Here is a 17950-nt window from a genome sequence, read left to right as displayed (position 1 = left end):
GGTCAATACCACCACATGTACAAAACACCTTTACTCATACCCATCCCACATCCAACTCCCACACCCACCCTCCCAATCCCTCATTTTGAAACTGTCACAGCTATAGACACCACACCAAGGTGACCCTAGAGATGTGAGAGATCACGAATAGGTGCCTCCCCGAGCCCCGAGTCCCCATCATGTCTTGGTGTAGGGGCCATCTCTGCCGCTCCGAATCCTCAGGCAGAGCACAGCAGAGCTAATTATCAGAACCAATGCAATAAGTAAAGCAGAGCAGCTGTGGACCCCCAAAAACAGCTGCTGAATGCATATAATTTAGAATTGCAGAAGACACAGTCCCACAATGGGGTTATATTTCACATCACCCAGTACTGGGGCTCAGAAGAGTAGAGTGTATAATTCAGTGTGACATAACACAGGCTCAGAGTAGGGTGATATTTATTTGAAGAGAGATTTGTGTCCCAGAAAAGGAGCAGAGCAACTAGACAAGAGGCCCAAAGTGCCAGTGTCCAGCCCCAGGACTGCTTAGGATCCCAGATGAGAAAAGTGCAGCAGGGGCAGGATGTTAGGGCCAGTCTCCTACCTGCGCAGAAGCTCTTGCAGGCATTTGCTTGACCTGGAGGCTCTTTTTCTGGCCTCTTGCAGCGCTGGAGAGAGGGAGAGAAGGGCAGAGACAGAGATATGGAGCTGGAGATTTCCGGTTTATCTGCAAACGAGAGAAACAAAATATTTCCTGTTTGGCACAGACCGATGACGTCACAACGGAGAAGCGGATCTTCTCACTGAGGGCTGAGTGACACACGGTCTCCAATCGCTTTCAGTGCTGATTGGTCAGAATGGTCCCTGGGGCGGGGAGAGTCATAGAAGGGTCCGCCCTCTAGCCCTGATTGGGGGAGAGGAGAAAAGAAGGCGTCACTCTCAGCTCCTTCTGCAATCCTGTATCTCCAGATAGTTTCACTTCTTCACAGTTCATCAGAACCAACCCCGGAAGCATTTTCAGCCCACTGTGGAGAGAAAGAGTCTACCAGCCTGTCAGCTCTGACTAAAAGCAGGAGAAAGAGACTCTTCTGGGAATTTAGACCACAGTGGTGATGAAAAGAGTCTGACATTAATCTCTCTTTTTTTAAATGCTGAATATTCCCTTAAAGAGCACATTCCTTTACATTTTTTTTCTTCGGTTGCATCTTGTTAGCCTAGGTTGTGACCTCTCCTAAAGCTGCATTAAGCAGAATCTCTCCTCATACATAACGTGACCATTTTTTTTCATCAAAACGGAACATCTATTAATATTCAGCCCCGCCCCCAATCCCACCCTAACCCCACCCCCATTTTCAAACATTCATTTTTCATGCACACACAATATCTTATTAATTCATAATGGTAAACATAAAATTAAAAAAAACCCACAAAGCACACTATACACAGAGAAAATGTTAATTATCACTTATGAGGTTCGGAGTTTTTTCAAAGATTTCAAGGCAGATTACTTTAAAATATGCAATGTCACCTTGTAACTATAGAAAAATAGACAAATATAGTGCAAAATATAGACAGCAGATATAAATTCTCAAAATAGACACATTTTGATCACTAAATTGAAAATAAAATCATTTTTCCTACCTTTGTTGTCTGGTGATTTCCATGAGTCTTTTGGTTGCACTTCCTTCTGACTGTGCATCCAATCTTTCTTTCTTTTGCATCCAACATTTCTTTCACAATCCAGCCCCATTCCCTTTGGGTCCAGGTCTCTTTCTCTTTTCCCTCTGTTACCCTCCCCTGATCCAGTGTCAGTTCTCATTTGTACCTTTGTTTTAGGTCTCCCTCTCTCTCCCTCCTCTGTTATGATCTTAAATCTCCCTGTTCTTTCCCAGGGTCTCTCCCTCATGTCTGAGCCTCCCATAGTCCTGCATCTGCCTCCTGTCTTTCCCTTTTGGTTCAGGCCTTTCTCTCTCTAGTCTTTCTAATCTGCTTACAACCCACCCCGTTTTCTGTGCCTCTTTCTCGCCTCCCTTCCTCCTTCCCTCCCAGTAGATTTTAGCATATCTCTCTCCTCCGTTTCTCCTCTCAGATCTGGTATCTGTCTCTTTCCTCTTTTCCTCCTCCCAGGTCTGGTATCTGTCTCCTCCCCTTCCCCTTGGCTCAGGCATCTCTCTCTCTGCTCTCTTCCTCCTGTTCTTCCTTCTCAATTTATTTTCTGCCTCTGTCTAAATTCTTTCTTACTATTCAATCCTCAATTTCCCTCTTTCATTGTGTCTACCTATAGCTTGCCACCTTGTTCCCTCACCCCTTCCAGTATCTAACTCTATCCTCTTCCCTCAATCCAGCATGTGCCCTTTTTTCTTTCTCCTCTCCACTTACTTCCAGCGTCTACTCCCCTCTCTCACCCCTTCCATTCAATGTCTGCCCCCCTCCCCACACTTCCATTCAGCATCTGTCCCTCCTCTCCCCCACACTTCCATTCAGCACCGATCCCCCTCTCTCTACCCCTTCCATCTACTGTTCACCCTCTGTCTTGCCCTTCCCATCCACTGCCCTCTCTGCCCTTTCCATCCAGTGTCCGCCCTCTCTCTCTCTTTTCCATATGACAATTTCCCTCTTTCTATGTCCCTTCAATAAGCTGTCTGTCCTGTGCCCCTTTTCTCCTTTGTATATGATTCATTTCAGCTTCATCCCTCTTCATTTTTCTGTCTCCACCCCTTCCCCTATGCTCTGGCATCTCTCTCTTCTCCTTTCCTTCCTTCCTTCCCACTCAACCCCATGGCCTGGCATCACACACCTTTCCTTCTCTTCTACCTCTCCCTCCCCCTCCATGCTCTGGCATCTCCTCTTTTTCCTTTCTCTCTGGTCTGGCATCTGTCTCCTTAGTTTCCCTTCCCTTATACCCTGGCATCTCTCTGCTCTCCTCTTCTATATTTCCCTCCCCCTCCATTATCTGGCATTTTCTCTCCTTCCTTTCTCTCCCTCCCTCTTTCCTTGCCCCTGGTTTGGCATATGTCTTCTTCCCCCTCCATGTGTAAGTGAAGGGTAAATGCAGATGCTCAGTTAGAGAGTTGGCCTTAGAGTGCTGGTAAAAAAATTTGAAAAAGAGGACTTTAGCGGTGGTTCTTTGAATACTGGCTACACTTGTAAGAGAGCCCATAAAACCCTGCCTTTGTAGAATGGTCAGTCACACTGGATGCTAATCGTTTTGGATTTTCTTCTTCTTCTCCTTCCTTAAGGTATATAAATAATCCTTACAGGAAGGAGAAAAAGAAAATCCAAAATGATTAGCATCCAGTGTGACTAATTAGAAGTCGACTGCTTGAGTCATGTATGCTGGGCGGTTACCTGCTGGTTGTTGTGGCCCTCTGGGTGTGGTGGGTAGTCTGCTACCCTCACGAGTTCTCTCTCTGGTCAGGGCACATCTCTGTTGCCCGGTAACCACAGCGGAGAGGCACTGAGACAGGTAGTGGCCGGGAGATGGGAAAGCGTACTGCTGTCTCCATAGTAATGGCCCATAAGTGAATTGAACTCAGGCTGCGGGGCTCTAACATGGCTCGCACTGGCTTCCCTTCTCCCTTCAGATGTGAAGGGAATCCAGCGCAAGCAGTGTTAGAGCCCTGTGGCCTGAGTTCAGTTCACTTGCAGGCGAGAGGGTAGTGAGGGAGTAGAAGGGAGGGCAGAAGACCTCACTAGACAGTCGGGGGTGCCCCCTGCCCTATTTGCTCCCCCCTAACGCCGGTCCTGGGGCAGGGAGACAGCCCATTCTTCTGCGATCCCCTGTCCCATTGGCCCCCTCACACAGTTTCAGGAAGTCATCTCTGAAAACGGGACATTTTAGCGTCCCGAAGCTGTGCATGGGGACAACAGGACAGGGGATCTGAAAAAGGGACAGTCCCGTTCAAAACGGGACTTATGGTCACCTTACTCATACACTCAAGGAGCTCAGAACGCTGACAAGGGTAGCAAGGAAGAAAGCCTTGGATCCTTAGTTTTCTCTCTCTCTAACCACAGTACCTTCTCACACTGGCACTTAAAACATAAATCTCTAATTTCTGTACGGTCACCTGCCGGTCACTAGTCATGCCGTCTCCCATTTCTTGCCTGGCACTCTGACAGTAACAGCTCCCCCACATCAATCATGCCATTTAGGGGAAACCTTATTCTATTAATCACTTGATGCCATCATGAGATGGGCTTGCCAGGGTATCCTGCTAACCATCCATCTTCCATCTCTGTCCTCCCCTTCCCTCCCCTGGAGGTCTGGCATCTTTCCTTTTTTTGTCTCCATCCCCAGATCCACATTTTCTCAATTACCCTTTCATCCTTCATCTCTTCCTCCATTCCCACCACCCTACCATCCCAGGGTCCACCATCTCTCCCTTTCTCTTCCCAAATACCCTCCTATCTAGTATATCTATCCCCCCTCCACACCATCTCTTGTGTCCAACTTCTCTCCCTTTCTGTTCCTTCCCTTCCTAAATCCTATTGTCCACTATCTCTCTCCCTCTCCTCTGTTTTTAGACCCTTTATTTCTTCCCTCCCAAAGTTCGGCATATGCATGTCTCTTTGAACCCCCCTTCCCTCCCTCCATGTACTTCTACACCAGAAACCCCACCCTGAAGGCCTGCACTGTCCCCCTGAATGTCTGTCCCCCCTGAAGGCCTGCAGCTCACCCCTGAAGTCCTGCCTATCCCCCCTGAAGGCCTGCACCCCCTCTCTCCAAAGGCCTGCGTGTTCCCCCCTGACCTCCTGCAAATTCATTTACCTAATTCCAGCAGCAGAGCAGCCTGCAGAGAGAATCGCTGGTGCCAGCCTCCAGAGCTATCTTCCCTTTGACGCGGTCCAACCCCTCCTCTGACATCAGAGGCAGGATCGCAGCAGAGGAAACAATAGCTCTGGAGGCCAATGGCAACCTGCAAGGATCGCTAAAGTACTGGCGATCTTCTCTGCAGGCTGCTCTGCTGCTGGAATTAGATAAATGGATGCGCGGGAGGCCAGGGGGGGAAGCCGGACAACAGCACTTACCAACTGACCCTCCCCCCTCGCCCTCTAAAGAAGGAGCAGCAGCTGCCAGCCATCAAGAGGCAGCGCTGCTGCTCCTCCTTTAGGGGGCGAGATGGGGAGGGTCAGTCACTGAATCGGGAGGCTGATTTTTTTTGTTTTTAAATCGATTCATCTCAAGTGAATCGATTTGAATCGTGAATCGGGCAGCACCACCTACCAGAAAATTTTGCTGCAGCCCCACAGACACTCCCCCAGCAGTAGGAGGGATGCCCATTCCCTCCCACCAACCCCTCCCATACCCCTCAGCGGTGACGGGTCAAACGTAGAAGACCTTCCTCTTCCTCTTCTGTCTCTTTCTCTTTCTCTCGTTCACAGGGCAGTTTAACATCGACCCCACTAATCACCTTGAGGAACAGATTCCAGCTGTTACAGGAGGATCCTGCCAAAGAGGTACAGGAAGTTGTCCACCAGACGATTCCGGTTCCGGAGACAACAGATCAGCTCTCCCCAAAGAAGCGCAGAGTGGTAGTCATTGGGGATTCCCTGCTGAGGGGCACCGAGGGACCAATTTGCAGACCAGATATGCAATCAAGAAAGGTTTGCTGTCTGCCAGGAGCCAGGATCCGAGATGTAACCGCCTACCTAGATAGACTTATCAAGCCACATGACCACTTCCCCATGCTTCTCATCCACGTTGGAACGAACGACACTGCCAGGAACACCACGGAGAACATATCTGTAGACTTTGGAGCCCTGGGTGAGAAGTTGAGGAGGATGGAAGCGCAGGTGGTCTTCTCCTCGATCCTCCCAGTGAGAGGCAAGGGGAGAGCCAGGGAGGATCGTATCCAGAGGACAAACGACTGGCTGCATGGATGGTGCAGTGAGATGAACTTCAGATTCCTGAACCATGGAGAGGCGCTGCAAGGACTACAGGGACCTGATGGACTTCATCTGACCAGAAGGGGAAAGAACGTCTTTGGACACCAACTAACCCGCCTACTTCGTAGGGCTTTAAACTAGGTAAGTTGGGGGAGGGTACCCACTCATGTGCTGGCACAAGTAACCAACTTGGCGAGGTAAGTTGCCAATCCATTTCTGAGTCTGAGGTAAGTACACATTACATTTCCGAGTCAGAGGTAAGTACACACATTGCAAACAGTATTATAGGAGTTCAATTAGCTCAAGCAGGAATATCTGCACAGAGACATAGCAAACATAAGGTATGGAGGGCTATGTACGTTAATGCCCACAGTTTGAGCAATAAGATTCTGGAATTAGAGACGGAAATGAGGAACGCCGACCTAGATGTGGTGGCGATATCCGAGACTTGGTTCACGGACTCCCATGGGTGGGATATGGCTATACCGGGATACAACTTACTTCGGCGGGACAGAGAGGGCAAAATGGGAGGAGGGGTAGCACTATACACTAAAGAGGACATCAAAGTTACCAAAATCGCAGATGTCAAGTACACCGGGGAATCCCTCTGTGTGAATTTGGCTAGGGGAAAGGACAAATGTCTGTATCTTGGTGTAGTATACAGACCTCCAAGACAACAGGAGGACATGGATATAGAATTAGTCGAAGACATTGAGAATATCACTTTGCATGGAGACACAGTATTGTTAGGAGACTTCAATATGCTTGATGTGGATTGGAACAATCTTTCCGCTACGACCAGCAGCAGCAGGAAGCTATTAACCTCTATAAAGGGAGCGAGACTCAGACAAATGGTATTAGAGCCCACTAGGGATCAGGCGATACTAGACCTAATACTCACCAACGGAGAAAGTGTCACAGAGGTCTCGGTAGGCGATACATTGGCCTCCAGTGACCACAACATGATATGGTTCAATCTTAAGAAAGGTTTCACTAAGTCAAGCACATCAACCAAGGTCCTCAACTTTAAGGGCACAAACTTCGAAAGCATGGGAGATTTCGTCCATCGGGCACTGCAAAACCATGCCGAAACAGATAATGTAGAGGTAATGTGGTCAACTCTGAAATCAACCTTACACGAAGCAACCAACCGCTACGTCAAATCAGTACGTAAACGGCGAAGAAACAATAGACCACAGTGGTTCTCTGCGGAGATCTCAGACCTCATAAAAAAGAAGAAAAGAGCGTTCATCCTCTACAATCAGGGAAGCGAGAATCCAAGGAAGACTATCTGGCAAAGTCAAAAGCGGTCAAAACGGCAGTCAGGGAGGCCAAACTCCGAAAGGAGGAGAACCTTGCAAAGAACATCAAGAAGGGCGATAAATCCTTCTTCCGGTATATTAGTGACAGAAAAAGAAACACAGATGGGATAGTACGCCTTAGGAAACCCGACGGAAACTATGTAGAATCGGACGCCGACAAAGCCAAAATTTAAATGAATACTTCTGCTTGGTCTTCACTTGCGAGGCGCTGGGATCTAGCCCTCAGCTGCCGACGAGGGAAAACTCGGAAGACCCGTTTCAAAATTTCGAGTTTACGCCCAGCAGTGTCTACGAGGAGCTATCAAGACTCAAGGTGAACAAAGTTATGGGACTGGACAAACTACACTCCAGGGTGCTCAGGGAGTTGAGTGACATCCTGGCGGAATCGTTATCCGTGCTCTTCAATCTTTCTCTAAGTACAGGAAGAGTCTTGTTGGATTGGAAAATGGCTAACGTCATTCCATTCCACAAAAAGGGATGCAGGACTGAGGCTGAGAATTATAGACCAGTGAGTCTCACATCGATAGTGAGTAAACTTATGGAAACACTAATCAAACACAAATTGGATACGATCCTGAACAAGGAGAATCTACGAGATCCCCATCAACATGGTTTTATGAAGGGAAGGTCCTGCCAATCAAATCTGATCAGCTTCTTTGACTGGGTAACAAGAAAGCTGGATATAGGGGAGTCCCTGGACGTCGTGTACTTGGACTTCAGCAAAGCGTTTGATAGCTTCCCACACCACAGGTTATTGAGAAAGATGGGTTCAATGGGACTGGGTGAAACATTAACCGCATGGGTTAGGGACTGGCTTAGAGGTAGACTTCAGAGGGTAGTGGTAAACGGTACCCTCTCCAATACGACGGAGATGATCAGCGGAGTGCTGCAGGGCTTGGTCTTGGGCCCGATCCTATTTAACATCTTCATAAGAGACTTGGCTGAGGGGCTTCGAGGTAAAATTACATTATTCGCCGATGACGCCAAACTATACAACAGAGTAGGCAACCGCACAACAGATGAAAGCACAGTGCCCGACAAAAGCTCAATGCCCGACAGTATGACGCAGGACCTACTCCTGCTGGAGCATTGGTCAAAGACTTGGCAACTAAGTTTCAATGCCAAAAAATGCAAGGTTATGCATCTTGGCGGCAAAAATCCATGCAGGACTTACACCCTAAATGGTGAGATCCTAGCAAGGACTGTAGCAGAACGTGACTTGGGGGTAATCATTAGCGAAGACATGAAGACTGCCAATCAAGTGGAGAAAGCTTCATCCAGGGCTAGACAAATCATGGGCTGTATCCGTAGAAGTTTCGTCAGCCGTAAGCCCGAGGTCATAATGCCGTAATACAGATCCATGGTGAGACCCCATCTGGAATACTGTGTACAATTCTGGAGACTGCATTATCAAAAAGATGTGCGTAGAGTTGAGTCGGTTCAGCGAATGGCCACCACCAGGATGGTCTCAGGTCTCAAGGATCTCCCGTATGAGGAACGACTGGGTAAGTTGCAGCTGTACTCACTCGAGGAACGCAGAGAGAGGGGAGACATGATCGAGATGTTCAAATATGTCACAGGCCATATCGAGGTAGAAGAGGATCTCTTTTTCCTTAAAGGACCCACGGCAACAAGAGGGCATCTGTTGAAAATCAGGGATGGGAAATTTCACGGCGACATCAGAAAATATTTCTTCACCGAAAGGGTGGTTGATCGCTGGAATAATCTTCCACAACAGGTAATTGAGGCCAGCAGCGTGCCAGATTTTAAGAAAAGATGGGATTGGCATGTGGGATCTCTTCATGGAGGTAGTTAGGGGGTGGGCCATTAGTGTGGGCAGACTAGATGGGCCGTGGCCCTTTTCTGCCGTCATGTTCTATGTTTCTATGAGGACAAAGGCATGCCGACAACTGAGCGTGGACAACTGAGCACGAGGCTGAATCGATTTCTTTGGCGCGATTCAGCCTTGCGCTCAGTTGTCCACGCGCCTTTGTTCTCGCACTCTTTAGAGTATGAACCCTCCTCAGTAGCGGGAGGAATGCCCACTCCCTCCCACAGCCAATCAAGCACCCCTCCTGCGGCTATATAGCAGTACAGTAGGTTTTGGGTGAGTTTTGGTGGTCTCACACTTTCCACCATAAATGTAGTGGTTAGAGTGTGATATGGGCCTGGATCCCCCTCTCTATGGTTCACTGCTTGCTGCTCAACTAGGATTTCCCATTCCAGAACAGGCACGTGGGATCTCTTAGGGAGAGGAGGAGCTAGTGGATTCTGCGGATGGGCAGACTGGATGGGTCCTTTATCTGCCTTCATGTTTCTCTGTTTCTAGAAGACAGATATATACTGTTTTATGCAATGGGGGGATGGAAGGGGGGTCACTGGGGGAATGGGGGGGTTCATACCTTCATGCATCCAGTGATCATCTGGTCAGTTTGGGAACCTTTTAAAACATCTAATTCTGGACGTCTAAATGGCATCCTGGACATCTTGGGAAATGGTTATGGCCCAAGAAGTCCAAGTGCTAAGCACGCCCAACTCTCGCCCATAACATGCCTCCAAACCACCCCCCCTGAACTTTAGATGCAGTGCAGACAAAAAGTCTAGCAAGACGACTAGAAAGAAGCTGGTTTTGAAAATCGGCACTTGGGCGTCTTTGTCAGTAAGACATGCAAGTGCCGATCTCTGCCATTTTCTGGACTTCTTTCTTTTTTGAAATGAGCGGGAAAGCACACTAAGGCCACGTTTTGCTGCTGTTTTGTAAAACTGCTCTTTAAAGTACTGGCCACTAAAATAGTCAGTGGTCTCCTTCACTAAAGCGTCATAGGGAATTGCCCGATGGTCAGTGCAGGGGATCAGGTTCAATTCTCACTGCAGCTACTTATGACCCTGGATGAGTCACTTAAACCTCCATTACCCAGATAAAATAAACAGATTATGGGCAGGATGCACAAACTTCCAATATCACAGTAAAAATTACCATGACTGGAGCAATTTTTTTTTGTACATGTAACGGAAATCCTTGCAGAACTTACACCCTGAATGGAGAAACTTTAACCAGGACTACGGCAGAACGAGACTTAGGAGTAATCATCAGTGCTGACATGAAAGCAGCCACTCAAGTGGAGAAGGCTTCATCTAAAGCACGGCAGATGATAGGTTGCATCAAGAGAAGCTTCGTCAACAGGAAACCTGAAGTCATGATGCCATTGTACAGAGCCATGGTGAGACCTCATCTGGAATACTGTGTGCAATTCTGGAGGCCACATTACCGTAAGGATGTGCTCAGAATTGAATCGGTTCAGCGGATGGCCACCAGGATGGTCTCGGGGCTAAAGGGTCTCCCGTACGAAGAAAGACTGAGCAAATTGCAGCTCTACACTCTCGAAGAGCGTAGGGAGAGGGGAGACATGATTGAGACATTTAAGTACATCACGGGATGGGTCGAGGTGGAAGATGATATCTTTCTTCTCAAGGGACCCTCGACCACAAGAGGACATCCGCTCAAGCTCAGGGGAGGGAAGTTTCGTGGAGACGCCAGGAAGTACTTCTTCACGGAGAGAGTGATTGAGCAATGGAACAAGCTTCCAGTGCAGGTGGTCGAGGCACGCAGCATCCCAGACTTCAAGAACAAATGGGATACCTATGTGGGATCCCTACGAGGTCATGCCAAGGGATAGGGTCACTAGGACTTGAATGAGCGGGTCAGTAGAGTGACAGTATAATTACAATTATACTTCAGGGGGTCAGTAGACTTAAGAGGGTGGGTAAATAGTGTGGGCAGACTTGATGGGCTATAGCCCTTTTCTGCCGTCATCTTTCTATGTTTCTATACTCAGCATAATAGCATTCAAATTATATGTATGCTATTCATGCGGAGAATCACCGTTAAAAGGGGGGGAACTGTGCCCAGTGCTTGCTCAGAAGAGCAATCCTGGGCACAGCTCCTCCCTCCTGTCAGTCTTGAGCTGCTCTCCCTTCTCCAATCAACTGAGTCACAGCATTGCTTCCCCTGTGGCTCAGTCATTCGGGGCTTTCCCTGCTGACTCAGCTGCCATCAGCTCCCCTGCCAGTTCAGCTAATCAGCCAGCAGGAAGAGCAGCAAAAGTCCACTCTCCTCCCCAACACTCTTTCAAGCCCCTGAAACAAAACCCTGGTGGTCTAGTGGGCTGGGGGGATCCAGACCCCCACCAACTCATGGACCCTTCCCCCAGCTCAAGGACCACTGACACCCTTTGATGAAAATTAGCAAGAAGCTTAGAAGGAACACTGGAACAAAGGTAGGCTGGTATTTCCATGGGAATCCTGGAGAATCAGTGTCCATCCCCACTGGAGTTCCGTGGATCTGGGGGGAATCCCATGGGAGTTCCATGGACCTGGAGGGATCCCCGCAATGTTCTCACGATCCCCGTTCCTGTGCAGACCTCTACTCTTGAGATTACATGAAACTTCCTTTTACAGATTCCACCCACATGAGAGGAAAACAATTCCTGACCTCATCAGATACTAAAAACCAGATTAACCACTATTTACTTAAGAAAAGTTTATCATATTTGTGAAGATGATGCGTTCGGCTCTTCCCTAGCCCTAGACACTTGGATGTAGTTTTTTTTTGTTTTTTTTTTAAATATCATGTTTATTAAGACAAGAAACACTGGGACAGCCACTGCCACTCTGTAGGATTGGTTCCTGCATTGGATATGTATGTTTATGCTTATTTTCTATTTTGTAACTTGTATCCTGTACCTTTCCCTACGTTCTCTTGCCATGAGATCAATGTTAGCGCATTAGCATATTTGAGTTTTTGCTTATTTGGGTACCAATACGTCCTTGCTCGTGTGCTTCTTGACAAAAGAACATAAAGTGTGTGTGTGTCTGTTGGGTTGAATGTGGTGCGATTGGAGATATGACTGATTTGTCTGGGGTGTGAACGATATAAGGATGCGTTGGATCGTTTGGGGATCCTTGTTGTTGTTGTTTCTCTTAATAGAAATTATAGACGAGGGGCGCTGGTCAGCACACTGTTCTCCCTCACTGCTAGTTATCCGTTCTTTGCAGGCGTGTGGTGCCTCATTTTACTCTACAGTCACCTGTTTCTGCATTTTTATGACTATGCAAATTGTTCTGATGTTTGGAATTGCATGTTTTCTACTTTGTTTTCCTGTGCACCTGTACTGCTTTTGTTTTGTATTATTGTTTTGTATTGTTTTGGTCAGATACTAATGGTGGCGAAAGGCTCGCAGCCGACAGGTTCGGAAATAGAGAAGCTGAGATGAGGAAGTAATCAATGCGGGAGTGAGACGAGTGTGGGTGAGAGAAATCAAGTTCGGTTGGATGCAGCGTGCGCCAAGAGTCCAGCAGTCCCAGCTCCTTAAGAAGGAAGTGTACCCCTTTATTGAAATGGCCCTTTGGCACTGGCTTAGCTGGCCTACGGTCCCACTGGGGGTGTGCCACAAAATTAAAGTCGCCTCCCAGTATGACCGGCTGAGGCAGGAGGGGCGCCAGGTGACCCACCACTGAGGTAAAGAAAGCATGAGAGTAAGTGTTAGGGGCGTAAATATTGCACAAAACTAAAGGTTTACCCCATAGTTCACCCACTAGAATGAGAAACCTCCCATTGAGGTCATCAATTTGGCTATGCATGTGGAAGGGTATGTTCTTATGGATGAGAATAGCCACCCCACATTTCCGAGTTGTAAATGATGCAGAGTGTACCTGTCCCACCCAGCCCCTGCGCAGTTTCCCATGCTCCGCAGAACTCAGATGGGTTTCCTGTAGGAATGCTATGTCCGTGTGTTCACGCTTAAGATATGCTAAGATTTTTGTACGCTTAATGGGTGAGTGAATCCCATCTACATTTAATGATTTAACATGCAATTGTACCACGTAACATACAGATAAACAAATAGTATGCAGTAAACAGCCAAAGGAAGAGCGATAGAGGCTGTCCCAGCCTATGCCTCCACCCACTCATGCAATACAAAGCTGTCTTGCTCGGACGAGAATATTGACTCAACATGTGAAAACCCATACATTCATCCATACGACCCTCAGACATACCCCCCCATACAAACCCGAAACATACACACAAACAATCCCCCAAACATTCTCACCCAACCCCCCGTCCCCAATCCCCCCCACCCCCTAACCCCAGCATGGAAAACCATGCTAAACCAGAAAGTCAAGAAAAAACAAGAAAACAACTCCGGACCATGCCCCTGGTGAACAAAATCAACAAAGCAGAGAAAGCACTGTTAACAAGGCCTGTTTCGTGGTAGAGCACATAGAGTCTGAGAAAAGGGGCATCAACCCAGCGAGGGCCCGCTGGCTCAAGCTGCCCCTCAGATCACCCCATCTCCACAGCGCCGAAGCACTGAACGCAAGGTCTTACAGTAACAGAGGTGCATGCTTCAGCGATATATCAGCTACACAGTAGAAGCAGTGGGCGCCGACAAACCAGTTCCCGCAGCCTTTCACATCAATCCAGCATGTCAGGCTGGGCACCCCCACAAGGAGACGGAAGGAATCCTCCGAGTCCAACGTTCCCCCTGAAGGTCTGCGCTGCGCTCCCGGAGGGTCATAAAATGCCAACAGGGGGTGAAATGAAGGAGCTGGAGGTCGCAGGGTTCCCAAACGCCCCTGCAATCAGCGATATTCCTATCTGGGCGCACACAGCAAAAGGCGGCATAGGCACAGGGATTCTGCAGCAAACCAGGTAGTATAGGTAGCCCTCTTGAATCACAAGAAAAAGCCCCTTAGAATCGCTGCATATTCTCCTCATTCCACCAACGATTGTAGCTCCATAGTCTCCCCTCTCAACAGGCAGTGGTGCTAGATGTAAAACACACCAGGGGAGAGTCAGGCAGTCCCGGGCTCTTCGCGCAAGGGCGCCGGCAAGCTCTGAATGAACCGCTCGAGTTCATTCGGTGTCTCAAAGTATTGAATCTTGTTGTTGAAGGAGACACGAGCCCTGGCCGGATATAGCCGGATGTTGCGTTGGTAAAGGGTGTTACAATGTGGTGCCATTGCCCGGCGCCGAGAGGACACTTGTGGGGAGAAGTCTTGGAAGACTAAAATCTTCTGCCCCTCATAAACAAATCCTGCCCCACGCCGAAATTGGGCGAGAACACGCTCCTTCAAAGCAAAGTTAAGAAAGCGTGCAAGGACAGGACGGGGTCATTGTTCGTTTTCTCTCCTGATCCCCACCCGGTGAGCGCGCTCAATTAGCACTTTCTCCTCCGAGGCATCCATCTCCATAACGGACGAGAGCCATGTTTCCAAGCATGTTCGCAGGTCAACGTCCCTAATGTTGCTAGGCAATCCGATAAATCTCAAATTGTTCCGACGGCTCCTGTTTTCGTGATCATCCAGGCGCTCAAAGCATGCAGTTTTTGCGGTCTCCAGGGCCCGCAAGCGTTCCTCAAAACTTGCGGTGCGATCTTCTTGCTGGGCCACTCTATCTTCCACCCTCTGTAACCTGCCCGCATGGGTTTCGATCGTTTCTCGAAAGACCTCCATGAATGTCTATATTTTCGCTAGTTTGTCTTCCATGACGAGGGTAAGAGATTTAGTGAGTTCCTGGATAGCCGCCTCCTGGATCGTAAACATCGGCACCTCGTGGCTCTCCGCCATCTTTGATTCAGGGAGCTTCACCTTCCCACGGGTGTCCCGCTGTGCTCTCGCCGGCATTCCGTGCACGGAGCCCTTCGAAAATCGCTTCGGCAGCACTCAGCAACCCCAGGAAGTCAGGGGGGGCGAGAAGAGAAATATTAGATATCAATTTTGTGCAGTTTTGCAGAAATTAGGGCAGCATGGCCCGGAGCTGTGCAGAGGCACGTCCAATCAACAACTCGGCATCACGTGACCGCGATGTAGTTTTATTTCAAAGATAAAAAGCATAGATTCGTAAAAAGAGAGCCTTTTTATTTTTAAATGACATACAATCTTAGAAAGACTATAAAGAACGGGGTGGAATTCTTTTTTAATATTTTACATTTTTATTTGTGTGTGTGTGTATATATTGTGGTATGCAGTCTATGCCTGCTAGGAGTGTCCCTAGAGCAGTGCACAGGCTCTACTCAAATATCCCCATTTAAACTACAATCTGAGTCAGTAGATGACTTTCCTTCTTTGTCCTGTAGAGGGAGCGGGAGAGCAGGAGTGCAGGTTTCCCATCCCCCACAGAATCCTAGGATAATTGCCCGGAAATCATTTCCACTTGAGGGTTTGGGGGCGGGGCTGCAGACTGCTATCCCTAAGAACTAAACTACTTGAGAGTCAGGAGCAGCAGGAACAAGGCAGGACAGGCCACAGTGCTCAGGGCTGAGAGCTCTGGATAACAGTCAACCTCCAGAATCCATGGAGCTGACAGAGGCTGGAGAGGAAGTGCCTCCTCTTAGCATGGTGGAGGAGTCTCATGATATGGAGCTGGACCCTGAGACAAATGCTGAGTTGCCAAATGAGGTCCTACCAATGGAAGCATGCAGCATGAAAAGCAAGTAACTGACTCTGTATGTGTGAGTACCTGAAGTCTGACTTATCCTATTTGCTTACAAGTGCTTGATAACCCTGTGATAGCTGAAGAGTGGAGAAGCTCTTAAGAGAACTGTGCAAAGACTTATTTTTGGCTTTTGTTTTTTTCTTGAAGTTTGCTGTTTTCCCTGGTGAGGGAAGTGGACTGTTTCAGTCACAGGCAGTGGGTTTGCCCCGTGTTCATTGTGGTGGGATAGAGGGCCTATTATTGGCAGATTGTTACAACACGGAGCACACTGTCTGACCAACAAGTTGCTGCTGAGGAAGCCAGTGCGATTGCATTGACATAGGCAGAATTTGTGCAGCCCTGAAGATTGTTTTGATTTTGGAGTTTTTTCTTTCTTTTGTTACTTACACTTTTGGACTGTGAAGTGAAAGTGGACTTAACTCTGCTGGAGAAGATTTTTGTTGTATGCTTTTGGAGTATCTTTATTTGATACACCCACAGAGACCATTAGCTTATACAGTTTTGCAGTATTGACTTTGAGCCTATGCTTATGAACAGAATCATCCTGATAAGTTTTCTGTTTATTTTGGTTTTTTTGAAGAATAAAGTTCAAGTTTTCCCTGAAGAAGTACCTACCTGGTGTGGTGGTGTTTCTTGCTCTAAACGCTATATTATTTTCTCCTTGTGCTGCCCGCAGCAGCTCACAAGAGTTTTCTTGTACCGGTGACCCAAGACACCTTGCCTTGAGCTTGCCGGTTACAATATATATATACTGATTTCTTAATTTCAACTGGTATTTTGCTTGAATGTTAAATATACAGTATGTATGTATGTGTGTGTGTGTATGTATGTATGTATGTGTATATATATATATATATATATATATATATATATACACATACATTGTGTGTGTGTGTATGTATGTATGTGTATATATATATATATATATATATATACACATACATACATACATACATACACACACACACATACATACATACTGTATATTTAACATTCAAGCAAAATACCAGTTGAAATAAAGAAATCAGTAAACTAATAAGAGAAAATTACACAAATAAGGAAATAATCCACAATATTAAGGAGGAGCCATAAGAACATAAGAATTGCCTCTGCTGGGTCAGACCAGGGGTCCATCATGCCCAGCAGTCCGCTTCCGCGGCGGCCCCCCAGGTCCAAGACCTGTAAGTGATCCTTTACCTAAAACCTCTTATTCTCTAGTCATTTATTATCCTGTATAGTAACCCTCTATCTATACCCTTCAATCCCCTTCTCCTTCAGGAAGTCATCCAATCCCTGTTTGAAACCCAATATCGTACTCTGTCCTATCATCCCTTCTGGAAGCGCATTCCAGGTGTCTACCACCCTCTGAGTGAAGAAGAACTTCCTAGCATTCGTTCTGAATCTGTCTCCTTTCAATTTTTCTGAATGCCCTCTTGTTTTTGTTGTCCCCGCTAGTCTGAAGAATTTGTCCCTCTCCACCTTCTCTATGCCTTTCATGATCTTATAAGTCTCTATCATGTCCCCTCTAAGTCTCCGCTTTTCCAGGGAAAAGAGCCCCAGCTTCTCTAGCCTTTCAGCATATGAAAGGTTTTCCATGCCCTTGATCATCCTTGTTGCCCTTTTCTGGACCCTCTCGAGCATCGCCATATCCTTCTTTAGGAACGGCGACCAGTACTGGATGCAGAACTCCAGATGTGGGCGCACCATCGCCCAATACAGTGGCAGGATAACTTCCTTCGTTCTGGTAGTGATACCTTTTTTGATAATGCCCAATATTCTGTTCGCCTTCTTTGAGGCCGCTGCACATTGTGCTGCTGACTTCATTGTTTTGTCCACCAATACCCCCAAGTCCTTTTCTAGATTGCCTTCCCCCAGTACCATCCCTCCCATCGTATAGTTGTACATAGGGTTCCCTTTCCCTATGTGCAAGACTTTACATTTCTCCACATTGAAGCTCATCTGCCATTTCTTTGCCCACTCACTCAGTTTGTTCAGGTCTCTTTGTAGTTCTTTACATTTCTCAACAGTTTTAACCCTACTGGAGAGTTTCGTGTCGTCCGCAAATTTTATAACTTCGCACTTCGTCCCTGATTCCAGGTCATTTATGAATATATTGAACAGCAGCGGTCCCAGCACTGACCCTTATGGGACCCCACTCGTGACCCCTTTCCAGTCAGAGTAGTGTTCCTTTACTCCTACCCTCTGTTTCCTATCTGCCAGCCAATTTTTGATCCACCTGTGCATGTCCCCTTCTACCCCGTGGCTC

The 17950-nt window shown here is 47.6% G+C and overlaps 1 protein-coding gene across 2 annotated transcripts in view; it reads right to left on the bottom strand.

Moving 5' to 3' along the window:
* The window catches only part of LOC117354609 (oocyte zinc finger protein XlCOF6-like), a 45312-nt gene that overhangs the window by 23643 nt on the left and 3719 nt on the right, over positions 1–17950 (bottom strand). For both annotated transcript variants that reach the window (XM_033932402.1, XM_033932404.1), the window contains exon 2: positions 584–706. In XM_033932402.1, the coding sequence (XP_033788293.1) occupies positions 584–706 (123 nt within the window). The remainder of the gene's footprint in view (positions 1–583; positions 707–17950) is intronic.

This window comes from Geotrypetes seraphini, chromosome 2, assembly GCF_902459505.1.
Source record: "Geotrypetes seraphini chromosome 2, aGeoSer1.1, whole genome shotgun sequence".
Taxonomy (NCBI): Eukaryota; Metazoa; Chordata; class Amphibia; order Gymnophiona; family Dermophiidae; genus Geotrypetes; species Geotrypetes seraphini.
The sequence above is the reverse complement of the archived record's forward strand: the minus strand, read 5'-3'. Positions and strand labels throughout refer to the sequence as shown.